This window comes from Vicugna pacos, chromosome 5, assembly GCF_048564905.1.
Source record: "Vicugna pacos chromosome 5, VicPac4, whole genome shotgun sequence".
Taxonomy (NCBI): domain Eukaryota; kingdom Metazoa; phylum Chordata; class Mammalia; order Artiodactyla; family Camelidae; genus Vicugna; species Vicugna pacos.
Window position 1 is genome coordinate 20,628,601 of NC_132991.1, and position 25,899 is coordinate 20,654,499.

Sequence of the window (25,899 nt, forward strand, 5' to 3'; positions counted from 1 at the left end):
AAAATAGTGTGGTTAATGAGCTATTCTATTAGATCAGAGGTAATCCTGCATGTCCTCTGTCACCTCTCAGACAAGCAGACATTGTACAGGGGTTGACAGTAATTTGTCTTCCCTGTTTAATCTTTTTCAATAACAAAATGCTGATGCAGCAATTTCTCTAATGATGTCACTCTGTAAGATCTCTTGAAAGTAACACATTTTGTAAAAAAAATATATATATATACATATATATATATGTATATATATATATATACGTATATATATATATATACATACACACACAGAGAGAGAGAGAGAGAGAGAGAGAGAGAGAGAGAGAGAGAGAGAGAGAAAGAGAAAAATAGGAGAGAGAACAAATCTCAAATAGGAAATGACCATAAATAAAAACAAAAATGGGAGGTCACTGGGCCTTCTACTCCTTCCTAGAGTGACTTTTTCCAGCAGCTGCTGAGAATGAAGATGAGAATGAAGACACAGTGGAGGTGTCCTTTGGGATGGGTCTGACCATCTCTAGAATCACGCTTTTCTCTCAAAATCTCTAGACTTGATCATTAAAAATACACAAATACACAGACTTCCCTTATTTTGAGTTTCCTCTGCTCAATTAGACCTTGAGATCTTTGAGGGCGGTATAGTTTCTTCCTCTTCTTCTGAGCTGGAACTCAATTAATAGTACTTTGATTAACTTCCACTCTATAATCATTAAGTCTAATAGCCAATAGTTTCTCAAAGTTTTTAAAAACAATCTCTGTCACACAGGAAACCTGATTTGAGATGTACTAAGCTTCCTCCCTCATTTAAGGTCAGCTTTACGATTTTCTGTAGTCTCTCCGCTGTTTATGTCAAAGACATAGTAAGTCAATTCTATTTCACAGGTTGAGGATTGAAAAACCCAAGAAACCATTGGTTCTCTTCTGGTAACAGTCCCACCAATTTAAAAGGCTTAGATTTCACAGTCATTTGATCAAATAACTCAACCAAGTTTTAAAGAATGATAAAAAATATCTATATGCAAGAGTGGAATTATAGTTGCTTCTGAATAATTACATCTACATAAAAGAAGATTAGTCCAGGGAAAGACCAACTACCCCAGGAAATTGATATTTCTAAACCAAATATTCTTTAAAATAATCAAATTAAAGATAAGGTCTTTAAGTCCACTTAGAGGTCAAATGTTTTCAAGTGATATTTAGATCATTATGGAATGAATGCAAATAGGAAGAATTCTCAAACTTGTTTTAAACATGGTTTCAAACACACATGGGTAGTCAGTTATTTTCGAATAATTGGTCTCACATAAAAGTGGTGATTTTCAAAAACAGATGATGTCATGTCTAGGGTTTCATTTTCATTTTTCATAATAGGTTGTAAATAATTGCTTGAAAACCAGTAGAGCTAACCTCCTGAGATAATTTCGTCTTTTTCTATTGACTGCTTCTGATAATGACTGACATCATTGTCATTAATATCTATAATAACAGATATGATAAAGCATTCAAAGCTACTTCTGACTTTTGAAAGTTTGTCTACAACTCCTCTAAGCCCTGTAATTTGTTTGAGAGGCATTTCTCCATGTCTTGTGCCAGCTTTTATTCTGGACTTTATTTTTCAAGGATGTTGATATGACTAACAGCCTTCGAAGACAAACATAGTGCTTCCTTTTAGAGCAGAGAGTAGGTTTATTCCTTGACCAGGACAGTAAAGATAACGTCTCCCTTCAGGGCAAAGGTTGGGCTGATTTTCTAGCAGACTCTTAGGCTCAGGGTTCTTCAGCTGGGATACAAACTCACTGTGGGTGCAGCATCCACCTGGGCCTGTCTGCGCAGGGTCCTCATATGATGTGGGGGTGGGTGGGGCAAGGAGAACCAATGGGAACATGAAATGTACACTGCCTGCCTTGCCCTGAGGGAGAAAATCCTCTGTGTCTGATCCAGACACACGCTAACATGTTAGCGTGCAACTAGTGTAAAATTTCAGAGCCTCCATAATTCTTGATCTGTTAGTAAAGGATGTTTTTAGGATGCTGAATTCTGATGTGCAGTCTCCTAGGTCATTTGACATCATTAAATTTACTCTAGCCCTGACTCAAGTCTTCCAGGTGAAATCAGTAGCCATGTCACAGAGAAACCATGTCATGAACACTGACTGAGTTTGTTCAGGATGCATAACGATAAAAGACAGGTTATTTTTGAGCTTACAACGCCCATTATCAAGACAGCACTTCAAGTGATAGGTGGTAATCTGTGTAAGATGGCAGCTGAGATCTCCCAAAGCTTTTCCCAGCATTGACCTAACTATGCAACTGGGTAGCACTGTCATCTGTGGTACAGCCCTAGCTGACGGACAGGCAATCTACTAACTGTCGCAAGAATCAACAAGATGATGAAGCATGTATATTTGCCATCAAATGAGAAAGTGAGCAACATCCTTAAAAACATGAGGTTAGTGTTCTGTATACCTTGTACAAACCACTTATCAAGGAGTTATTTTATAATTAACGTTTACATATCTAATGTTTTCACTTGCAATTTTTGGGACAATGTCACATACAAAACAGAACTATGCCTAGAACAGAACAAAGTATTGAGTAGACGTTCAAAAACATGTGTGGCCTGACTTTCTGGAATTAGCAGAGATTGATAATTCTACATTACAGCTGTTATTGTAGTGAGAGATTCTGTCACTGGGGACTGACCACGCTCTCAGGAAAGCACGATTACTTCAACCAGCTCCACAGCTAATGCCCTTCCCTTATCGCCCAAGAATGTGAATGAAGTTGGTTTAATCTAAGGGAAAACAGACTGATACTCAGATAGAAGGAAAGGAAGAGTGATAATCAAAAAAGTGAACACACAGGAAAAGCTCCATGCACGTCACTTTGCTCCCATACTTAACGTGGTGGAACCCACGTTGCAGCTGGGTGCTTAGGCGTGGCCACCTATTGCTTTCAGTATATTAACAAATGTTATAATTACAAGCTTGGCTTCAGGGTTGTGCTTCACACTGTGAATTGAAAAGGGATGCAAAACCTGTAATTCTACTCCCAGGGTCACTTCTAGTAAAAATACTACATTATCTCACCGGTGAGAAAACTGACAAAGGAATAAACAATCCTTTAATGTAACCAGGATCAGAAATAAAATGGCATGAATCATGGCAGTCCTGGCCAGGGACTGCCAGTTCTCACACATCCTATGATTCCTGCAGTTAGAGCACGGGAGTTGGAAGGTCGCTGCGTGACTCTTCAATACACTGCACGGGGAAATAGGTGCTCTAGAAATATTTTCTTCAGTAAAAATTGGTAAGAGTGGTTGTCAGAGTTAATGTTCAGATTCTAATGAAATAAATGAAGAAATCTTACTAATGGACTGTTTTGGTTTTACTTTAGTTTGGAATCATATATTTGGATCGCAGCTCAGTGACTGGACTTAGTATGTACGTTCTTGACCTTGGTCTAATAAGCTGTTGTGCCCATGAACCTGTGCCTACGTCTCTAATTTTGCTTTTCTTTTCAACCCCAGTGCGGTCATCTATTCTAAACTAATTCTTGTCTCCTCTCTCTGTTGATCTTGTGCTGTTGACTGTATCAAAATCATGACAACTTAGTCATAAAAGCATTAGTCTCAGTACAAAAAAAATAAAATTAAGTTTCTCTACTGTTCCTCTGTGTCTCACGTAAGGACATATTTATTTGTTTAACAAATGGTTTTTGCATTTTGGGAGTACAGAACATCTAACTATCCCTTTACTCAGGCAGGGCAAGAGAAAAACCTCAAAGGAAACTTGAAGTTGTAGTTTGTTGGATGACTCTGTAGAAACTTGCCGAGACAGCAAGGCAGGGTGAAAAATGTCACTATGGGTTTTGGATTTTCTCCTTTAGATCACAGCAGGATGACCTTTCCTTAGATAGAGTGGTCTTCTGAGCAGCCAACCTAAGTGGTACATAATCTTCTGTGAGTTCCCATGCACAGAAGGCCATAAATATTCATCTGGATGGGGCTTCTCAACTTTTTACTGCCTTCAACTTTTTACTACACATTAGATTGCACATATCCTAGAACATAAGGCTTGTCACAGCTGAACAGATAAATGGCTCAGCCAAAGTAGAGCACTGTTTTGACAGCAGAATATATCTGGTGTTCCAGAAGGTGAAGAAGGTCACAGAGTACCAGTGACATATAATTGCGCAATGCCACCCTTGGATGACCAATATTTTGGGCAACGTTTAAGTTGCTCTCTTGAGAGTAAGGCATATGGGGAAGTTCTGTTCTCTTGCTTTTCTTTTCTTACTTTCTTTTTTTTTAGGCTACTGAAGAAGTATTTCAAGAATTATTGTATTACTGTCTCATTAATTTAGAAAAAAATTCCTACTATCTTAAAAAATGGTGACTTTTTTTTTTCAGGAGCTTAACTTACTTTCTTGGGGTTATTCATGTGCTCATTTATTCATTTTCCATGTTGTTATTTTCCCTAAAGGCATTCAAGATAAATTAAAAAACAAACAAGCAAACAAAACTCACTTGATAACTGATCAACTGGCTTTACAAACGCTTCTCCAGGGCAGTAAGTTCCCAGTTACCATGCCACACCGGGCCTCATTTCTCATCGCAAGAGGATCTGACCACGAAACACAAGATTCCCAAGGACAAAGAGTCCAGCCTACTCTCTCATTCTTGATTCCTTCCAGGCATGGCATTAAAATTCATCCTTAATCAATCATGGAGCACGCCAGTATTTCTCTGCTGGGTGAATGCCTCTTCTGGCATCGCCTTATGCTACAAGTTCATTGAGAAACAACCGTTGGTGTTTAATTCTGGCCTGACCATCTGTCAGTGGGTTTTTGTTGATTTGATGCCAATTCAGTGGGGATGACTGCAACCAGGATGATCATACCTCAATGGTTGCAACATGTATTTCTGTTTTGCTTACAGATGTAGACTTAATCCAGATTAAACAGTTAATCCAGTTGAGACCAGCTCACAAGACTATAATCTAGGCTGAACTAAGTCAGAAGCCCAGAGGAATCAGCATTAATGAGAGGTTAGTGACACACTGATATTTGTTTTGCACTATACTCTGCAACCGTGAATTCTATTTGTAATCCTTTTGCACTTTCCTCATCTGCAAACTAAGGCTAAAATAGCCTTTAAAAAAAACAACTTTACTATTAAATGATTTGAAACTGGAATAATTTATATAATCATACTTTGAGTTCTCTGCAATAGACGAGTTGCTCTATTATTTCTCGTCTTTTCCCACTACATTTGAAAGGAACCTAGACAAGATGCATGCCATATAAAAATCTACTAAAAATTTTAACAACCAAATACAATCACAAATTCTCAAATAAAAACTCATTTGTTTTTGGTTGATTTAACATTGTGTAGTATAACAAGTATAGATACTGTAATCTTTCTTATACTCTTTTAATGCATTGGGGTTACTCATCAATGGATCATAGATATTAAAATGACACTAAAAGTCTCAGAAAAGTTTCCTCTTTCGTCAGATATATAATCACATGTGTACTATCATTATAACAAATTTTCTGACATCAACTACAGGACCAACACTGTGTACGGTATTTCCTTACAAGCTAAAAGTCATCTAATTTTTATTTACACAGAGATATCCAGTGATAAATATTTCATATATCAATATCGATATAGGTATAGTTATACCAACTCATAAGGAATCTATAAATTTTAATGGGCTATAAGAATGAAGGAAATAGGAAACAAATTCAGAAGCATACAATACAGATAATTATGATTCACACAGTCAAAATTAAAGAACTGGTTAGAAAATTTTAAGCTTTAAAAGCCATCCAGATATAAGTACCTGATATATTCGCTCTCCCTCCAGATTCCCATGATAAAAACAAAGATGGGGGAGGTGGGTATAGCTCAGTGGTAGAGCACATGCTTAGCATCCACCAGGGCCTGGGATCAATCCCCAGTACCTCCATTAAAATAAATAAGTAAACAAATTAAAAAAAAAACCGATGAAGAATGAAAACTCACAAGATCCCTCAGAATTCAGCCTCTTGATCATTCTATTGACACTATTATAAGGGAATTTTGACTGTTTTGCAAGGCCAACAAGACTAGATTTAAATATGTAATCAGAAACCTCTCTAAGTTATGCCACTAGAAATTAAATAAACTTGCCTATCTTTAGATAGGAAGAAAGATCATTTGATCCTTCAGTACTGACTGTAACGTCTGCGCCTACCATGAAAAGGAAACACTGCAGTGTGACCTTCCATCCTTGAGAGTTCTGCAGGCAGAGCAAAGGTAGCATGAGAGCTGGTGGAGGTCCACAAAGGTTACCATTTATGTGTACGTGTCTGCATTTCATCTGTTCAAACATTAGATTTGTTCAGCTAGAGTAGCAAAGGATTTCATTTTGTATCAGAAAAATAATTTTAGATGAATAGTAGAAACTAAACTAGGAAATGTAGATAAACCATACCTTTATCTCAATAGCTAAGTTAAGATTTAACCTAGCAGGCAACTGCACGGACTTTATGTTGCTCATAGGAATGCTTAATCCCTGTCTATTGAAAAACTATGGGTCTTGGTAGATTTCTTCTCTTCTGATGTAAATCAGTAACAAAACAGAAATTACTAAATAATACCACAGAACAAAGAAAGGAAAACTATCTGGTGAATCAAAGAAAGTATATCTCAGAGAATTATTTTCTACAGGAAGTGTCTAATAGGCAATTAAAAAAAACACTACAAATAATGGGGAATCTTGCACAGAGAGGGAAAATTCATTTTTGTGCTCTGAAGTATATTATCTCAAAATTGAATAAAACAATATTTCTAGAACTTATAAGAGAAAATTTTTGGTCAATAATTAATATCCAAAAGAATTGCTATTTACATATAAAGGCAAAGGAGACATATTTGGACTACACAAGAACTCCACAGTAAATATCCTTTGTAGTGTTCTTGAAGAAGTCGCTTAAAGTTATACTCCATCTATCCTATCCATCAGTGAAAATTAGTAAATAAATAATGGGAAACTAAAAGTCTGAGTACTAAGCAGTACAATAAGAAAAACACTGATCCAAGTCTAAAAGAAAATATTGTAATGTTGACCAAGCTATAAATTTTAAAACATTTTTAAAGAGACTTCCTATTTGATAGTTCAAAATAATATTCCTTGTCAGAAATTCCAAATTATAATAAGGACTGAAGATGAAGAAGATGAAGAGGATATTATAAAGGAAGTCAAAGTCCTCGTCTCAAATAGTCAAAACTCAAAAGAATAGTAATAGAATTGAAAACTGGTGGTGTTATTCCAAATGCTTCAAGATGTAACAAACAGTGGGCTACATGGTAAAACACAGAAGGAATCACAAACTGCAAAGTAACTCACAAGCAGCCTACAATAATGCTTCAGAAATAATGCTAGACATTAAGTAGGAAAAGAAGACAAATAATTCAAAAAGCAGTCATTAAATCATGTTTATAAATCATTTAGTTACATGGAAAAATCATTATGGTCATCTTAAGTAAAAACAAGGACAAAATAAATTATGCTGTAGTATGATCCAAAATTTGTAAAGTACAACATAATTAAGAGTTCCATCTCTAAAATGAAATAACTCAGGGTCTGAATTACAAATGTCCTACTTACTAATTACATGAACCTTGGAAAGTTATTGACCTCTAAGTCTAAATTTTAAGTCATAAAAGATATAGTAATCCTATCTTTCTCATATGGTTATTTTAAGGACTAATGAGAATCATGAACACTTTTTACAAAATGCCACATCTAGTAGAAGAATTCAATAGATGTCACCTACGATTATTACTGGTAGTAGAAACAATAACCTCCTAGATGTTATTGATCATGATTCACATTAAATGTCCTAGTAGTTTATTGTTGAACAGTGACATTATAAGTAGATTTTTCATTAATTTTTTAATACTTCTCAAATTCTACTATTTATTAAATCAGCTTTAGAAATTACTTTTTAAGTTTTCAGTCCACATATTTTTTTTTCCTCTGGAAAAAAGAAGACATCACAGATAAGTTGACATCTTCTTTATTACACTTATTTCTCCTTCTGCCTCTCCAGAGACAATCATTGTAACTAATGGAAGAAATACATGAAATATTTATTTAACAATTTGTGAGCGTTAATTTTAATGTGTCGACTGGGCCCAGGTGATAGAATGCCCAGATTTTTGGTCAAACATTATTCTGGTGTGCCTGTGCGGTGTTTTAGATGAGATTAACATCTGAATCAGAATATGACATTAAAGCAGATTGCCCTCCGTAGTGTGGGTGGCCTTCATCCAATCAGGTGAGGGCCTGAACAGAGCAAACAGGCCTACCTTCCTGCAAAGAAGAGGAACTCTTCCTGCCTGACTGCCTTGAACTGTGATGGTGTGTTGACACTGTTGCTTTTTCCCTGCCTTTGGACTTGAACTGAAACATTGGCGCTTACTGGGTCTCAAGCCTACCAGCATTCAGATTGGAACTACACCACTGGCCATTGGCACACCTGAGTTTTCAGCTTGCTGACTGCTGATCTTAGGATGTTTTAGCCCCCATAATGGCAAAAGACAGTTTTTTATCAAAAATCTTTTTGTCTCTATATATGTACCTCTTATTGGTTCTGTTTCTCTGGAGAATCAAGAGTAACACCCAATTATGGATTAAATCATTCCAAAAATATTTATATAGTACTCAATATATGCATAGCTTTGTTGCTGATATTGTGCTAAGGGACATGATGTGTGTAGACAGGACAGATTTCAAAAAGGTGACACTGGAAGAACAAGATGCAGTATATTGAGGAAGGTCAGCAGAAGTGAATAAAGTGCTTTTAATCCAGGTCAATCAGTCCAGTTAGTTCTCTACTTTGATAAAGTAGAGAAATTCCCCAGAAGTCTCTTTTTTGCCTCCTTCTTTGCGCTTCATGACCAAATACAGATAAGTGAGCTTTACTAAGCTATTTAAAGTAATCTGAAGCCTATGGCATTCATCGGCATATCATCTACATAATCAATAACCACACATTTTTAGTTATGACTACCTTTGGCAAAGTTCCCTAACAATTTCAAGAAATGTTTTCTTTTGTGGCATATACTTATTTATACTTTTCTACTAAATTAGATGCAGCGGTGACAGGATACTCAGCAAAACTTCATCATTATTGTTACTCATCTGTGTATTAGACATCAATTCAGCTAATTATTTATAGTCTAAAAAGTACACCTTAGTAATGATCTGAAATTTTCTTTCCAAGTTTGATTTTAATTCCTTTGGTTTCATCTGTTTCTGTTCCTCAAAAAGACACACATAGATATGTAACAAGAAAAGACACTTACATGTGCAAGTTGTCCCGTTTTCATCCAGAAGTTGATTATCGGCACAAGCACACACCCGGCCTCCTGGAATGGCCAAGCACAGTGTACTGCAGCCCCCATTATTTACTCGGCACATGTTGTCACCTGCAAGAGGAGGGAACCAAATGTGTCAGAGAACTCATTCCATACAAAGTTAGCCACGTCAGGTTCATGTTCTTTCTAGGAGAGGCGGGTAGACATAAAAATGCACATGCATAAATACCGTGTATATTACATATTCGGTAATGTGATCAGTATTCCTGCTGAATCCTGAATGGAATTCAACAATGTTTGAAACTATATCATGCACTGGTAGTTTAGAGGAACTTACACATTGGATGGAGGACAGAGAGGTGTCTGTGCAGACAGGCAAAAGGAAGGAAGAAGGACAGAGTTGATAGAATGGTGTCTGTCCGGGAGAGTTGCCCAGAACAGGCCCAGTGTATGCAAGCATGAGTTCTTTGGAAAGGAGACCACCAGCACTCAGAATATGCCTTTGGATCCCAAGTGAATGGAAAGCAAACAAACAAATGCTGAGGAAAGGGGTGGGATTTTCCTTCCTCTGTTGCAAGAGTACATTGGCATGTGAGTACACTGAGGAACACAGGCTATCTGTGTTCCTTAAAAACGAGCAGCCTTGCTGGTACCAGGAGAAGGTACAGTGCACGCGGGTAAAAGTGTTGTCCCAGGGGACCTAAGCAGCCGAGGCACTGATGAGGCATGCAACAGCTCTCAATAAAGCAGGCCTGAGGGGAAACTCATAAAGACATTATTCATGAACATATGGGAGACACCCTTGGCGACGTAGATAAAACTGAAGTGAATTCTTGAAGAGTCTAGAGAGTCTGTTTTATAAAGGGGAAGGTAAAAGTAAACAATTTTAAGTAGTGACCATTTTGAAGCTATTTATTCCTCCAAGTTGGAGAGGCAAGGAAGAAGCTCCATGTGTGCAGAACGTTACCAAGAACGCATCACCACCAGCACTCCAATGGGCAGTGTAAGTGCCAGGACCATTTTAGACTGTGCTGCATTTTCCAAGGTATCAATAAATAACATTTTGATTGTAGCAGAAGATCTTACTCAAACATTAAAAATGAAGAGCTTTTAATGAGAGTCATAAAATAATACAATGATTAAAATTGTATTGGCAGTTAAAGTGCAAGTATCGAAAATGTGACTGAAGTGACAGACTGGGTGATTCTACTTTGGGCCTCAGGGAGGTGTGCTATGTAGAAAGTATTAAGAAATGAGCTAAAAAACAAAACAAAACAAAACAAAACAAAAACCCTCAATCTGTTGCTATATGCAATAAATATTTAATTTAATCTCACAGATTATCATTGTGTGCCCACAGATCAGAAAAAATGACCCAAAGTATAAAATCATTCCTTTTCATTATTCTGAGAAGTAAATTTAATTAGCCAAGTTTATAAACATATTTTAAAAAATACTTGAAACCTAAGGAAACTAATAATTCAAGAAACAGCATCAATTTCTGAACTCAGAAGATAATTAAGTTTAGTTCAGGCTTTTTCCAACAGGGAATACAGAAAATTTTAAGCAGCTTCCAGATTTAGTCACATTTATTCCATGACTACAGAATAAAGATGTACTGCTTTCAAAGAGCGCTTAAGGGTTATGTCTATTTTGTGCATATTATGTACAGAATTAAATTATATATTAAATATTTTAGTAACATAGATCCTGGAAAATGAGAATTAATTCAAAATATTTTGAGAAATATATGATGAATTTAAAACAGTAAGAAATGACAAAGTACTAAAAACAATATACCAGGGCATATTTTCCTATTGAAAATGTATGTTAAATATCATATTCCTTCATTCAACAGCATGACTCATATGTATAAAATTTAAGTATTTAGAAATAAATTACTATTATTCAAACTTTTAAATATATTCCCTTTCTGTGAATACTGTATGTTAAAAGAAACTGGTATTTGTCCTGCCATGATACAAATCCAAAATCTAAATTTATTTGAATAATTTCCTATCTTTTATTAGAATTTCTTAGATCATTTTTATTTTAGGAGTATCCCAATATATTTTTGAATTTATTACTTGAACATATTCCAGATAGAGCTATTTAATAGTCTTCAATGAAATTCTAGTAGCTTGCAAAATTTTTCATGTAAAAATGTTTTCTTGAAAACATGGTTGACTACAAACAGCATCAAAATAGCTACACATGTGTATCAATAAAAGTTCATTAACATATTGATAGCTTTCATTACTGAAAATCCATAATGCATCAGTCTCAGAGTTGATTATCTCACATACACATTCATTTTAATTCAATTTTTATAATCAACTTATAAAGGTAGGTTTTATCTCTTTTGCAGGTGAAAGTACTAAAGATTTAAGGACTTATATGACTTTTCTAATATCTAGAAATAAGAAATAACCTTTATAAAAATAAATAATTAGAACAAGAATTATTATTTGTTTCTAGGTAATAATAATCATATGACTTCTAAATAGAAATAAAAATTTTCTTAATCTAAAATTTATGTTTTTATACTCTGACTTATTTAATATTTGAAAAAATAAAATTAGATCAACAAGAGACAATAAATTACATACTACAAACAACAAAATAAAATTCTAGATTAAGTTACTTTGGAAGGAGATACTTTTTTAAAAAATGAAATACGCAATGAAAACAAATGAGGAGTGCTTTTTAAAGTTAAGTTAAAGATACGGTTTACCTGGGGCAAAAACACTGCCTTTTTTCCCCAATCTTACTATTTGGACAAGTTGAATTATTCTGCCCTTTACAGTGTCTCACACAGACTGTGCATTTGGTAAACATTAGTTGAACTGATGAACAAATGAATGGAAGAAACTTTCTGTTAGCAAGATGAATGACAGAAACCGTCATTTGTGGGTATAGAAACAAGGTGCAAGTATGTGGCTAAATACATCCGTTTTAACAAGATAAAGGGGATTTTCTTGTTTGTATGTAAAATTACATATATCCTCTGCCTACATACTTTGCATTCAAGGCAGATTATTTAAAGATGTATTTACTTAAAGATATGTCTGTTGTACTAGTTCTTTGTAACCTAAGATTTCTGAATCCTGGGTTCTATAAAAGCAAGTCAAGGGGTTCTTTATTTTAAAATTTTAGTTTAATTGAATACAAAATTTATCACAGATAAAACTACAATGACTGAAGAAAACACATGTTTCTTCTGTCTAAAAGTACAGTAGTTATATAGTTTTCATCAATAAAATTGGCAACATAAATTAATCACACAAAACTACTTCGTGGTCAAACTTGAATTTGAATTCCAGTTTATCCCTGGCTTTTTGTCACCTGAGGGTGAATGGCTACACCTGCCTGACCCTTGGGTCTCTCAAATATATAACAGAATTCAATAGTACCTACACTAAATGTCTTTTCTCAGATTTTAAAAAGAATGCTCACTTAATGGTAGTTATCATTAATTATTAGTAAAGCGCATATATCTGGCATAGAAGTTAATGTATTATTTTTTATTTGATACGAGATACCACCTATCAACCTTTTTTAGAATCTTTTCCTTAGGTTTGACTATACCATTCTCTAAAATATGCAGGAAAAATAAGTGCACTTTTGAAACCAGAGAATGAAAGGGTAAAAGAGTGTTAGTTTTATGTAACTTCTATACTTTATGTGAGGTATTTCAGGAGAGGGGTAGAAAATTGTCTAGACATCTATTGCAAATGAAAAGGACAGAAAGCTTATCAATTAAATCACAAGAAACAATAACAGCATATGAGACAAGTATTTTGATCCTCAATCCCTAAGAATTACTTAGGAATTCATTCCTAAAGTTGGCTTTCTGTCTAGTATGGATATATACCTATCTTCTTGTAATTAGCTGGCATATTACCAAATAATTTGATAAGAGTCTTTCCTGATCTGGAGAGGTCAAATTAGCTCTCATATTTTCTGATACCAAGTCTGAAAGAGTTTAGATATTATGTTAATAGCATTTCAAAATATTTTTCATGGTGTTCCTGTGGGGTTGGGTGTGTGTGTATTATCTATCATCTATATCATGTATATATATATATATATACACACACACACACTGTCACAGACATATGTACGAATACTATCTATAAATAGAGTCTATATACAATATATATAAATACAGTCATATACTATAGTCTCTCAGAGAGAGAGAAACAAAGAAAGAACAAGGCTATGTAAGATTAGCTCACTCTATTTCGTGAAAAATCAGTGACATGTTACTTAGGGGTTTGGTTTTCTGTTCAATTACAACTATATTTCCTCAGAAAAAGATCTAACAAGACAGCACTTAACCAAAATTCATGTGCCACTGATTATATGTTTCTAAATATTTATTTATATCTAATGTTCAAATGATGCAAAGAGAAACATGATTGAGAGAAAAATGTAACATGGTAAGGTAACATGTCTGCATTTGAATACTTGAGAGCATTTGGCTTCATAATCAAGCCACTTTAATCAAGACAGAGTAAAAAGCACTAAAAATTTAAATTCTAAGTAGGTTATTCAATTTCAATGTCTACTGACTAAAAAGGATGTTGACCGGGCATCCTTTGCATATTATACTGTCTGTTCAAAAGATCCAGCTAAGTACTAGCCAATGCTTAGTTACATGAAGACTGGGGAGAAAATTCAAACTAAATGATTATTTCATGTAAGTTAATACAGTAATCAATCAATTTGGCTGAACACATTTCTCAGTAAGACAGAACATAATGATTTATACGATAAAGGTATATAAAGAGTTTAGTAATCAGGGCTGAATTTCCATTTTAATGTTTCTTTCATTAAAATTTTTAGGAAGGTACTTTTTTAAAAGAACATTATCCATCCAAGGGATAGCGCTGAACAATGATGTCAATGGCACTGTCTGACACACCAGTAATGTTCCTCATGAAAACAGACATGCATTCCTCATATTCTTATCAGAGGCATCAGAGGTACTTCGTTGTTATGACTGTAACACACAACCCCTTTGAAGCATTTATTTAAAATGCTTTTATGGAAGGAAACAAAGTATATGACTCCTGATTAAGAAATGCAAAGGGCAAATTAATTAATATAAAATATGTACCAGGCACTGCTCAAAGCAGGTCCTACTCTTATACTACGGTTATCTAATCCTTACAGGAATTTTATAAAGAAAACATTTATCACTGTTAAGTCTTTCACAATGTGTCCAACTTTTCAGAAGAAGAAAGTGCTAGGACTTGTCTCCAAGCGCAAGTCCATTTTAAGGTAAGCCGAAGTATTTCTCATCTCATGTGTTGCATTTAATCGATCAATTCTCGAAAACAACTAGAAGTTTGAAGAAAATGTAGACTGTGAAAATGGCATGGAATTTGGCAGGAGGGAGTTAAGCAATGACATTCAATATCAAAGACGATAGGGAACAACAATCCTGAAAAGAAGACCCTACAGGAGGTGAGAAGAGTTGTTTCTTTTCCTCGTCTTGTCTCCAGTTCAATGTAGAGAAACTATAACTGGGGAGGGGAGCACAGTTGATGCAAACAGAACAGAATATTACCATTGGATCTATCCACCCAATTGCCTCTATCCACCCAATTGCCTCTATTCTTCACTTCTTGCCCACAACTATAGCTTATACCATCTCAAACAATTTCATTTTTATTCTTTTTAAAGATAATTTAATCTTTTATTAGCTACTGAAACTTCTCTATGTACTTCCATTATTTTATAAAACTGCATTTGTATCCCAATGAGGCAATTTTGAAACAGTAGGAAAAACAGAATCCCTCAAATGAGATAGTTTGCTTTTAAAATCTGATTTAGCTAAAATATCTTCAAAAAATTCTTGTTGCTAGATAACTTCTTATTGACAACATACACACTGAAAAACTCAGGAACTTTTTTTATCCCAAACTTATTTAAATGAAGGTCTATTAAATTTTCACAAGGATGGCTGCATTAAAAAAAGGAACAGTGACTATTTAGATTCATAACAAAAAATCTGCTACATAATTTACTAAGCTTTTTTTTTCTGTTTATTACACTAAGTTACGAGTCCTGCTGTTTGTAGATGGCCTAGTAAGTATTAATAATCCATACAGATAAAATATACAAGAATGTTATCTGACTGTAATAAGACATGAATATCATGGTAGATTATTTTACTTTCATAACATCTAAAACAATTAAATGCTCCTTTAATGTACATGAAACTAATCAGATAAATATATTAAGATACTTCAAAAAATACTATTTTCTTTGTATAACATATTTTTTAATATTTTTCCATAGTGTTCCTTTCACACTGAAAGTTTTCCCACTGCTCACAATACTTATTCTTTGAAAACATTAAGAGGATTTTTTTTACTCTAAATAACTTAACAGCCTTCTTCAGTGAAAATGACATGAAAAAGGAAGTATTTGGGGAAAAAAAAAACTTGAACTTCACTCAAATAGAACTCCCTCAATTACTCACTCAGGATATTTTGAACAATAAATAATAAATTTTATGGTAACAAAGTCTAAGATTTGATTGACTTTGGAGTGGCTAGACACCTTTCATCATAAAACTTCAGTAACACTGTTAAAACTTTCAGGTAACTACTGTGAAGTATTGTGTGTGAAACTCAGAAGCAATTTTATCTGGTCTCGAATACCTTGCTGCTTTCGTGGGTCATAAATCTGCAGCCCAAACAGGGGCGGTCTTTCACGCCTCAGTAATGCCACCTCATTCGTTATCAAATCTAGTTGAAAAATGGAACCATTCATATAGTCAGTCCAGAACACATGATTCCCATGATGCGACAGTCCAAAAGGATGGTTCAACTCCTTCCCACTGTAAACAATCTGTAAAATATAAACACATTGTGAAAAGTCAGAACTGACCTTTAGAAACATAACTAAATATTTAGAGACAATATTCAAATAAGTATAACAGATAATGATCTAACTAATAACATATTTTCTTCCAATATATTTGAAAAATGGATTTCACAATGTGAGCATATTTTTCTTTTAGGACATGTTATTTGAAGGAGACCTTTTACATTTCAACCCTTTAAATTCTCTCCTACATAGTATCATAGTTACGGTCCAGAAATACAAACTCAAAGATGGCTTTGTCTGATGCTCTTCCCTGTCTCTCTTCTTTATGATATTCCAGCATCATACCCTGGGATAGAAACTGATCTGAGACATGAGTGTCCTTATGTATTTTGCAATATTTCTCATCCAACAGCCAAGGGATACAATGTGGTCTTATGACATTGGGATCTTTCTATTCAGTTGGGTCAATGCAAATTGAAGAAATCTAGGAGATGACAGGAAGGAAGGTAAAATTTTAAATTTTGAACACAGAAACACTTGTTAGTAGTAAATAGGTAAACAAGACTCCGGGCTAATTTCAATTCTGTTTGTCCTTATATTCCAATGTATTTTGTAGTTGCTTAAATGGAGCAATCCTGTGAAAAGTTCTGTTTCACATGTAGGGTTGTAGAAGAGAAAAAGGAATCATACTTCCCATAATAATAGTATTTCTTCACCTTTCATAATTTATAAAATGATATTACATACAGTATAAAAAGTATTTTGTTCCTTCCCTGCCTGCTCCCACCACTAGTAACCATAAGTTTGTTTTCTATGGGAAGGGATAAATTGAGAGTTCGAGATTTGCAATACTACCTATTATATATAAAATAGATAAATAAGTTCCTACTGTTTAGCACAAGGAACTATATTCTATATCTTCTAATAACCTATAATGAAAAAGAATATGAAAACATGTATGTATGTATATGTATTGCTGAACTATTATGCTATACACTAGAAATTGATACACTGTAAACTGATTATACTTCAATTAAAAAACAGCATTTTATACTCAATTCATCTAATACTGGAGAAACGAGGACATTATACAAATAATGAAGAGTTAGAAATTCAAATTTTGCTCCTTTTATTTGGTATCTCTTCAAACCAAATTTCCCTATGCTGAATAACTGAGAGTTCCTCATTTTCATTTTCTCACCTCTAGGTAGGCTAAAATGTGCTGGCTAATAAAATCCTATGTATATTGTATATGTATCAACATCTTCAAAGGAATCGCAAATATTTACTAAACACCTTTTAAGTAAGTGACATGAGGTTCAATACAAATCATTTGTACTTATTTGGGGAAAAACATTTAAAGCACTCTTAGAGTTAACCAATGATTACAATAGTCTTAACTGATTAGTGCACTATTAATAAATAAGCTTGGCCAATTGTGCAATCTTCCTTTCTGAGAAAGAAGGAAGTATTTGTCAAAGGAAGCATTTTGGTAATTTCTAGTATTTCATTTTTCCATTGTTTAACTAAATAGTCAAACCCAGTTCATAACATTGCATGTGCTTAGGTGATTCTAGGCTAAAACAGAGGTGATGCTTTGCCAACACTGCCTCTTTTTCACAGTTAGTGGCATCCATCCTCAATTTCACCCAAGAATTTAGAAATCATGTTACAATGATTCTACCAAAAGAGGCGAGAAGATGTTGATATCTATTCATACCAAGGGGCTTGAAGTGTCGTTCATTCTTGTGTTTTAATCCCAGTATCATGAAGTTCCTTATGCAAATAAATGAATTCTGATTGCCTTGTCCTAATACAGAGGTTACATTTCAGCTGCTATGTGGATTGAGTTGAGTTGCTTGGTCACAGCAAACTCATCAGTAATGTAGGGGAAAAAAACCCTGCATTTGAAAATAGCTCTGATATCCTGAGAGCTTCTTTTAAAGATCCCACAAACCCTGGCATACCACAGTGAGCTGGGCCCCGTTTCCCGGAGGCAAGCGCCAGCTGCACTCCTTACCGCTCGGCCTCCCTCAGACGCCCCACAGAGACCACTGGCAGCCCCCTCGGAGGGGTAAAAATAAACTTGAAAGTATTTTTTTAACACAACGCAACACGGCTCTGTGAAAGAAGCCTGGGGGTTAAAACAGTAGCGTTTGTCTTTTACCTTCCTGTGAGTTCCATTCAGGAAGACTTTTTCAATATGGTCATAATAGGCATCACACCAGTATAATGTGTGGGTGTCAAAGTCCAGAGTTAAACCGTTTGGCCACAGCATCTTTGAAGTCACAAAGATCTGCCGATTGAAGCCGTCCATCCAGGCCTTCTCGATCCTTCCCACGCTGTCATCTATTTCATCTTCCTCCCAGTCTGTCCAATACATCCAACTAAGGCATGACAAACGAGAGCACACACGTGTTATCTCAACCAGCCACCATGGAGAGGGACACTTCCTCAGATTCGACACCTACGTAAAATGCTCTAAGTAAAATATTCTGACTTGTTCTTCTAACTAAATGCTTATCTGCCCAAAGGAGGGGCAGCTGTGAAGGACTAAGTTTTGTTCAGTCCAGCCAGTCCACTTGGACACAGTACAGAAAACCCACTATCACCACGACCACACTTACTGGCTTCATCCACTAACTAACCTAATAGCAAATGCGAAATACTAGTTTTCTTTGGCATTGGTTACCAAGTTTGGGAAATGATTGAGGCATTACTAACCACTTTTAAATTGTCCACTTCATAAAACATACAATCAACTATATGATTAAAAAACAGATTGACTGGAATGAGAATTACAACACGGTTAATGATTTACTCCAGACTTTATTTAATCTCAGATGAACGATTGCTTTTTAAAGCACGCAGTTGGATTGTCTTTATTCTAAAGGGCACAGTCATACCGGGTTTGTTTGGCCAGGTCTCATTCATCTTCCTGATGTAATTGCTGCTTATTATTACCCCAAAACCCACGGAAGATGATTGAGCTGCATGTAAGTTTAATAACGGCAGGGTGACTGACCTTGAGATTTTGAGTTTTAATTTCTATCTCAAACAAAAGCATCTGCCTTTAAAAACAAGCCTTTTGTGTAAGCCATGACAGTGGGAGAGGGGGCCTTGAGCTAATGTTCCAATTCCCTCATGAATAAGGTTAAAACCCCCTGCATGTGTTGTTTCAGGGTCATGTGAAAGCTCCTGAGTTATTAATTAAAGTGTAGGCTCTAATTCAGTCACCTCATACACAACTTTACAAAGCTTCAAAGCTTTCCTAAGCTGCTAACCCTGGAAATGCCCTTATTAGATCCTCTGTCTCCCGCATTTTATGGACTCTAAAGAACTTTCTGAGGTAATCTGGGACAAATCTGTATCCATGTCTAAAAATCCTACTGTGATCTAAACAGGCAGATTTGGGACAAGTGAGGACGTAATGCATCATCCATTATTTTATGCCAATAAGGCACTTTTTAAATTCTCTTAACAGTTTATAATTATGTTGATGTGCCTTTTGAGACCTGAAGAAGTACTGAGATTGGTGAATTTTAGTAAGTCAAAATACATTCTAATCTAATAATTCTAGAAAGAAACATGGCAATATGCTTATCTTGGATAATGTCTGTTCTTCAAGCAGTTTTATTATTGGGATAAACTAGGAACAAATAGAAAATTCATTCTATTTGTTGATTTCAATTATATAAATTAACTATGTAAAAGACAAATATGCAACTTTTTCATCTCTATTGATAGCTTTCCTGAAATCTTAAACACAGTTAATCAATGAAGTTTTACTGTTGTTGCTAATTTGTAACTTGTTAAAATTGTGATTATCTTTCCTTCCAGCTTTTCCTTTTGATAATAGTAACATTCTTTTTCTGTGACTTCCTAACCCAAATAGCACATATATGTGCATGCATACACACACACACACACACACACAAGATAATTCTGTATTCTAAACACATTTATATTGTATTGTTATTTGAGAAAGAATTGTTTGTGATCTGATCCATTACCTAAGATTATTTTTAGTCAAACAAAACATAAGAAAAACAAATTTTAAACAAGTGATGCCAATCTGACAGAGACTAGATATGTGATTGTCATCTACACATTTCATTATCTGATTAAAATTATATTGTAAAAGTTTAATAGTCAATATCAAATATGACTCATAAACCTACAGAATAGAAAATACAACCTATAAAATTAGCAGGAGCTAACATATATTTTTTATAGGTGGATCTTGGAGTATTCATCAAATAAAAATTAGGTTAAGCTGGCTTTCTACTATAGCAAGAAAAGCTGCACTTCTATTTTTTAAGACCTGTTCGAATGCAGTTTACTGACTTAGTCTATCCCTAGCCCGTCTGTAAAAATTAGCTCTTTTCCTGTGTGCAGTTGCACAGAGGTATAAGGGTAGAAAAAATGTAGATAAATAATTTTTTCTGAAATGTTTTGCTTAAAGTTATATTATACTATTTTTTTAAAGTGTTTTTAGTGATACAAAATTTTTAACGCAGGTACAGGGAATTGAACCCAGGACCTTATGCATGCTAAGCATGGGTTCTACCACCGAGTTATACCCACCCCTACATTATGCTATTTTAAATGGAATTTTCCAAAAGAAAGTTTCTTCTATTTAAAAAACTGTATTAGGATCAATTATTTAGAAAGTTAAATTCACATGGTTCCATTTCTATTCCTATTGTCTTCCAGTCTATTCTCCACAGAACAGTAAGAATAGTCTTTTTAAAAATATAAATCCGTTCATAGTACTTCTCTATTTCACACTTACACTGAAGACCAAGTACAAAGCTCTTATCAAGGTGGGCAAGACCCTGCTTTGCTTTCCAGTTGCATCTTCAGTCACTTTCCCAACTGCCACCTACAATCTAGCCCCATTGTCTTCATTTCAGTTCCTCTGTCAGCTAAGTTTTTGCTCAACTTGAGATCTTCAAACGTACCATTTTCTTGATCTGAACTACTCTTTCCCTCAATTTCCATGACTGTTTTTTTTCTTTCCAATTAAGTCTCAGCTTCAATGATGCCTCCTCAAAGAGGCCTTTGAGCAAACTCAAATAGGTTTCTGTTAGGCTCCAACATGTCAGCCTGTTTGTTTTACTCCATCACTTTGATCTCTAGAAATTACATGAGTTGCTCATCTGGTACTTATTTATTGTTTTAACTCCCTACTCCCCACTTTGCAGATGACACAAGATGCTTCATGAGGGTTAAGGCTATGCCTGTTTTGTCAATCACTGTCTACCTAGTGCAGAGCTCTGGGCATAGTATGTTACTAAGGGAAAAATGTGTGTGTCTATATGTATATGGACATGTACACACATTATGTACATGCACATGTGTGTCTGCTTGTTTAGCAGGTTGATGCATAATGGCAGTATTCTATTTAATAATCTGTGTGATGGAAGAAATAGAAGAGTCATTCTTTGCAGCACCAGAGGCAAATATAGGATTAGTTGATAGATACTACAGGGATGCAGATATTCTCCTAATGAAAAGAAAAAAAGTCTTATCAATCAGATTTGTCCCCAAGTACCTTGAACTATATAATTGCTCTAGGTTGCAAATCTAAATTGGATGCCTGCCTCTTAGGGAAGTGTCGAAGTGGATACCTGAATTTGACGAGAGAGATGCCACTAAATTTCCTTCCAAATCATCTGATTCTATGACTTCCATACTTGTGTCATCTCCCTGAGCACCTCAAAGATCTCCTTTATCTCTATCAGAAAACATTTTCCTCTATCAGAATACAGAGAAAGAAGAGGTTTTTAAGAGACATTTGAAACATCTGGCTTCAAAACGATTTAGACAGTGTGGAATAAATATTATCTCTTAAAATTAAGATTGCCTTGGCTTAAAGGTCAGATAGATGACTTGGTTTAAAAGTTCAGAATACTACAGAAATGTAAAGAATCCACACAAAAAATCACTAAAATTACTTTATAATTATGCCTTATAAAAACACATGCAATGAGTTCACCCACTGCTTAAGTGTTAGCCTAGGAAAAAGCACCCTGACTGTATTGGGAGCTATTCTCAACACAGACAATTTTACCAACTGCAATCCAGTGATCTCATTTCATAAAGGAGTCATGTGCTTCCTATTCAGTAAGTATTTTTTGTATATGTACAGTAAGGTATAAAAAATACTTTGCAATGCTATTTTGAAACAGTGAAATACAAACCACGGAGGGGATAAAACTCACATGCAACAAATGAACATGTAAAATAAGCAATCCATTCATTTAATTCTGAAATTCTATTAGAAATTTTCACATTTCAATACTTCTGTATGCACAGTATTGCTTATCTTCAGATAAAAGCTCTGAATAAAAATCAAAGGGTAACATATTCCCATGAATGGCACAAAATCACCTATCCTAACACAAGTAGCACACAGTATAAAATGATGTCACTATATGGCAATTACAGTTATGTGGCAACTTGTATGATCACCAGCCTAGATTAGCACAAAGTAGTGGAGTATAGTGTCTCTGAGTAAAGTCTTAGAGACAGGCTGTTTGAGTTTAAATATTCATCCAGGCTCTTAATAATCAAGTGGTCTTTTGCAGATCCATTACCAATTTCTTTGTCAAACAAGAATGAGAATAGCAACTAATTCAAAGGAGTGTTGTGGGGATCACAGAAAAGCCAAGTAAACTATTTAACAAAATGCCTAGCGCACAGTAAATGTACAAAACAAAAACTTGCTACTTTTGAATACATCAAATTTCAATAAGCCTTTAATGAAAAAAATTTGATTGACTCTCTGGTTGAATTACTACTTATCTTGGTGTCAGGCTGTCTAAAATGGAGAACTATGATACTTGTCTGAATAAATCAAGTAAATATATTCTTTGTACAAATAATCTATTTCAGTTCAATGTATTTTAACATGCTTATTTAGCACAGTCTCTAGAAAAGGAAATCATTATATGAGTAGTTTTTCCTAATCAGACCGTTCATGTGTGAATTCACATGTGGATTTAAATAAAACTTACTACAATTAAGTATGTAGAAACCAAATATACTTAACATCAGTTTCTTTATATGAAGCTGACCAAACATTGCATACCCATTCACAGGATCCACCACAATCCCTCTGGGATGGGACATTTCTCCCTCTAAAAGAGTCTTCCGACTTTGAGAAGCCTTTTCCAGCCTGGCCACATTAATGGTCTTCCTATGGCCATCGTTTGTCCAGTAAAGGTTATTTCCAATCCAGTCCACAGCAATGCCCTCCACATTATCCAGATCTGTAAAAAGCAAAAATAAGAAGCAAATTTTACATTAGTGTCCACTGTTTCTGTCCTACTTAATTTTAAAAAGAATACATTCTGATCCATGCATTCTTTACGGTGTGATTTTTGCAAATATCATTCCAGAGAATATTTTTCAATTTTGTTTTAAATGCTATTTTATGTGGATGACAGGCTCTCTCTTGAAATACTGTAATTAAAACACTGATATGCAGAACAACAGGAAAATTTAAGTAATGAGAGAAAAAAGGGTGAAAGGTAAGTTCTCAGAACAAAAACACAGTTTCAGTGATTGTTCAGAAAAAAAAAATCAAGTAACATAATCAAGTATTCTGTTCAAAAAGTAAGCATGTTCAAGCATGCAATATGTAATCTGAGTAACAAAAATAATATGAATGCCCTTTTGTCAAGAGATGAACAGTTCCAGCAAAAGTATACCTTTGAAAGTCCAGAATAGCCCTTCATCATGAAATTGCATGAACAGTGCATCTCAAAGAAATATTAAAATATTTCTGTGTATTCTAGACTTATTTTATAAAGAACACTATCATAGGCTGCTTTAAGATACAGGCAGTGATAATTCAAAATAATACTATAAATATACAACCATATGAGCTCACCTAATTCAAACCTTTACAGCAGGGGAAACTCCAACACTTAAGAATTAGTGTTATTCTGTAAGAACAGTCTATTATTACACAAGAAGTGGCAGAATAGGGATAAAGCTCAAGTCAGATGATCCCCAATGTAGAGATCTGTATGACTGCACTGTTCCTATGGCAAATCCTGTCCTCACATCTTGCCATTTTGTCAACCACACTCCAAACTGTACAAAACATCATAAATACATTTCCATTCTTCTGCTGCATGAGACAGTATTGCAAATTCCTTCTCTTCTTTCAAAACAAGCCTTTGTCCCTTTTCCTCCTGGGTCTGAGGTGGAGAACTGGAATGCACTGGATAAAATGGCTGGGAGTAGTACATTGGAGACAGAGACGTGCAATTCACACCCTACTGGGAAATCTACATGACATTCTCTCATATGCAGATGTGATAAATATTGACTGTTACCATGTTCCTTAATCATGGCCCTCTGGCCTTAGAAAGGATAAAATTTTATTTTGTGACCCTTTCTGCTAATCAGCATGTGCCCTAACGCAGGATGACTAATACAATGTGCGATTTGACCTAACTGAAAATCTCATTATCGTGAATCAGATGTGTTCTCAATTTCACTAAGCTATCTGCTTCATTACCAACCAATATGAGTAATTTTCACAGGTTAATTGTGCCTATGCTTAGAAAAAAAGTTTAATTTTGTCTTTACTTTATTGACACTTAATTTTACTGAGCGCTTTCCTGCTCTGGCATAATGGAAAAAGAGTAGCTGTTTATTCTTTTCTATTTATCATTGTCTGTGGCTGGTTTTTATCTTGTTAGCTAGTTTTCAAAAATTGTGCTCCATTTGAAACCGACTCCAGCATGGAAACTTCCTTCTTCAATAACCTTTGCATTTTGAAAACATCTCCTTTTGACTTCTGACTTGGGACTTTTTTTTCATATTATCTGGATTGAAATTTTGTTTCTGACACTTAAGTAATAAGCAACTCAGTCACTCAGATCCTTAATTTCTCCATTTGTAAAGTGATGATAATAATAGTGCCTACTCTGTAGGGTGATAAGAAGAGGTAAATAAGCTACTACGTGGAAAACACTTAGCCTGCTGCCTGTAACACTGTAACTTCTCAACATATCCTAGTTTTTATTAATTCACCAGGATTTTAAAATGTATGTATATCCTGCATATACTTTTGATAGGCATATACTTTGTTTTTCTCTTTTAAAGTAATTATTCAGTAAGATTTCCTTGCGTTTTGACCAGTGGCCAACTTTAGTTAGAAGTAGGATACACAGAGGCAGTTGTGAATAAATAGAGAGGAATGGAATTGAATTCTAAAAAGCAGAACTGGGGAGGATCCTGTCTCTAATTGGTTTGTTTTGTCTTTGAAAAATGGAACGCCTTAAGAGTATAAAATAGTGATTTGGATCCCAAGTTCTGGAATCACACTGCCTAGATTCTGACCCTTACTTATTCTTCTAACTGAGTGAGTTACACCTGATCATTGAGATGCGCATAATGATAGTGTTTAACTCATATGATTGTTTTGACGATTAATGAATTAATATATATAAAATTCTTAAAATAATGTCTGGCACATAATTTACATACACGTTGCTACAAACGTTATTACTGCTAGTATCATTATTATTACAGTCTTCCCTTTAGCTACCTGTCTGTTGAGATAGTAGTGAATCAATTAGCCTAGAGTGTTTTTAACATTATTTGTGTGTATGTTTCATTTATTTTAACTCTTCTGGGAAAAATGAGGCTGAATACAAATTAAAAAAAA

General features: G+C 34.8%; 1 protein-coding gene across 1 annotated transcript in view; it reads right to left on the bottom strand.

Moving 5' to 3' along the window:
• LOC140696538 (low-density lipoprotein receptor-related protein 1B-like) overlaps positions 1-25,899 on the bottom strand; it is a 298,018-nt gene that overhangs the window by 242,557 nt on the left and 29,562 nt on the right. The window contains exons 3-6 of the mRNA XM_072962066.1: positions 23,305-23,485; positions 18,376-18,595; positions 16,040-16,229; positions 9,354-9,476 (exon numbers count right to left, since the gene is read on the bottom strand). Coding sequence (XP_072818167.1) covers positions 9,354-9,476; positions 16,040-16,229; positions 18,376-18,595; positions 23,305-23,485 — 714 coding nt within the window. The remainder of the gene's footprint in view (positions 1-9,353; positions 9,477-16,039; positions 16,230-18,375; positions 18,596-23,304; positions 23,486-25,899) is intronic.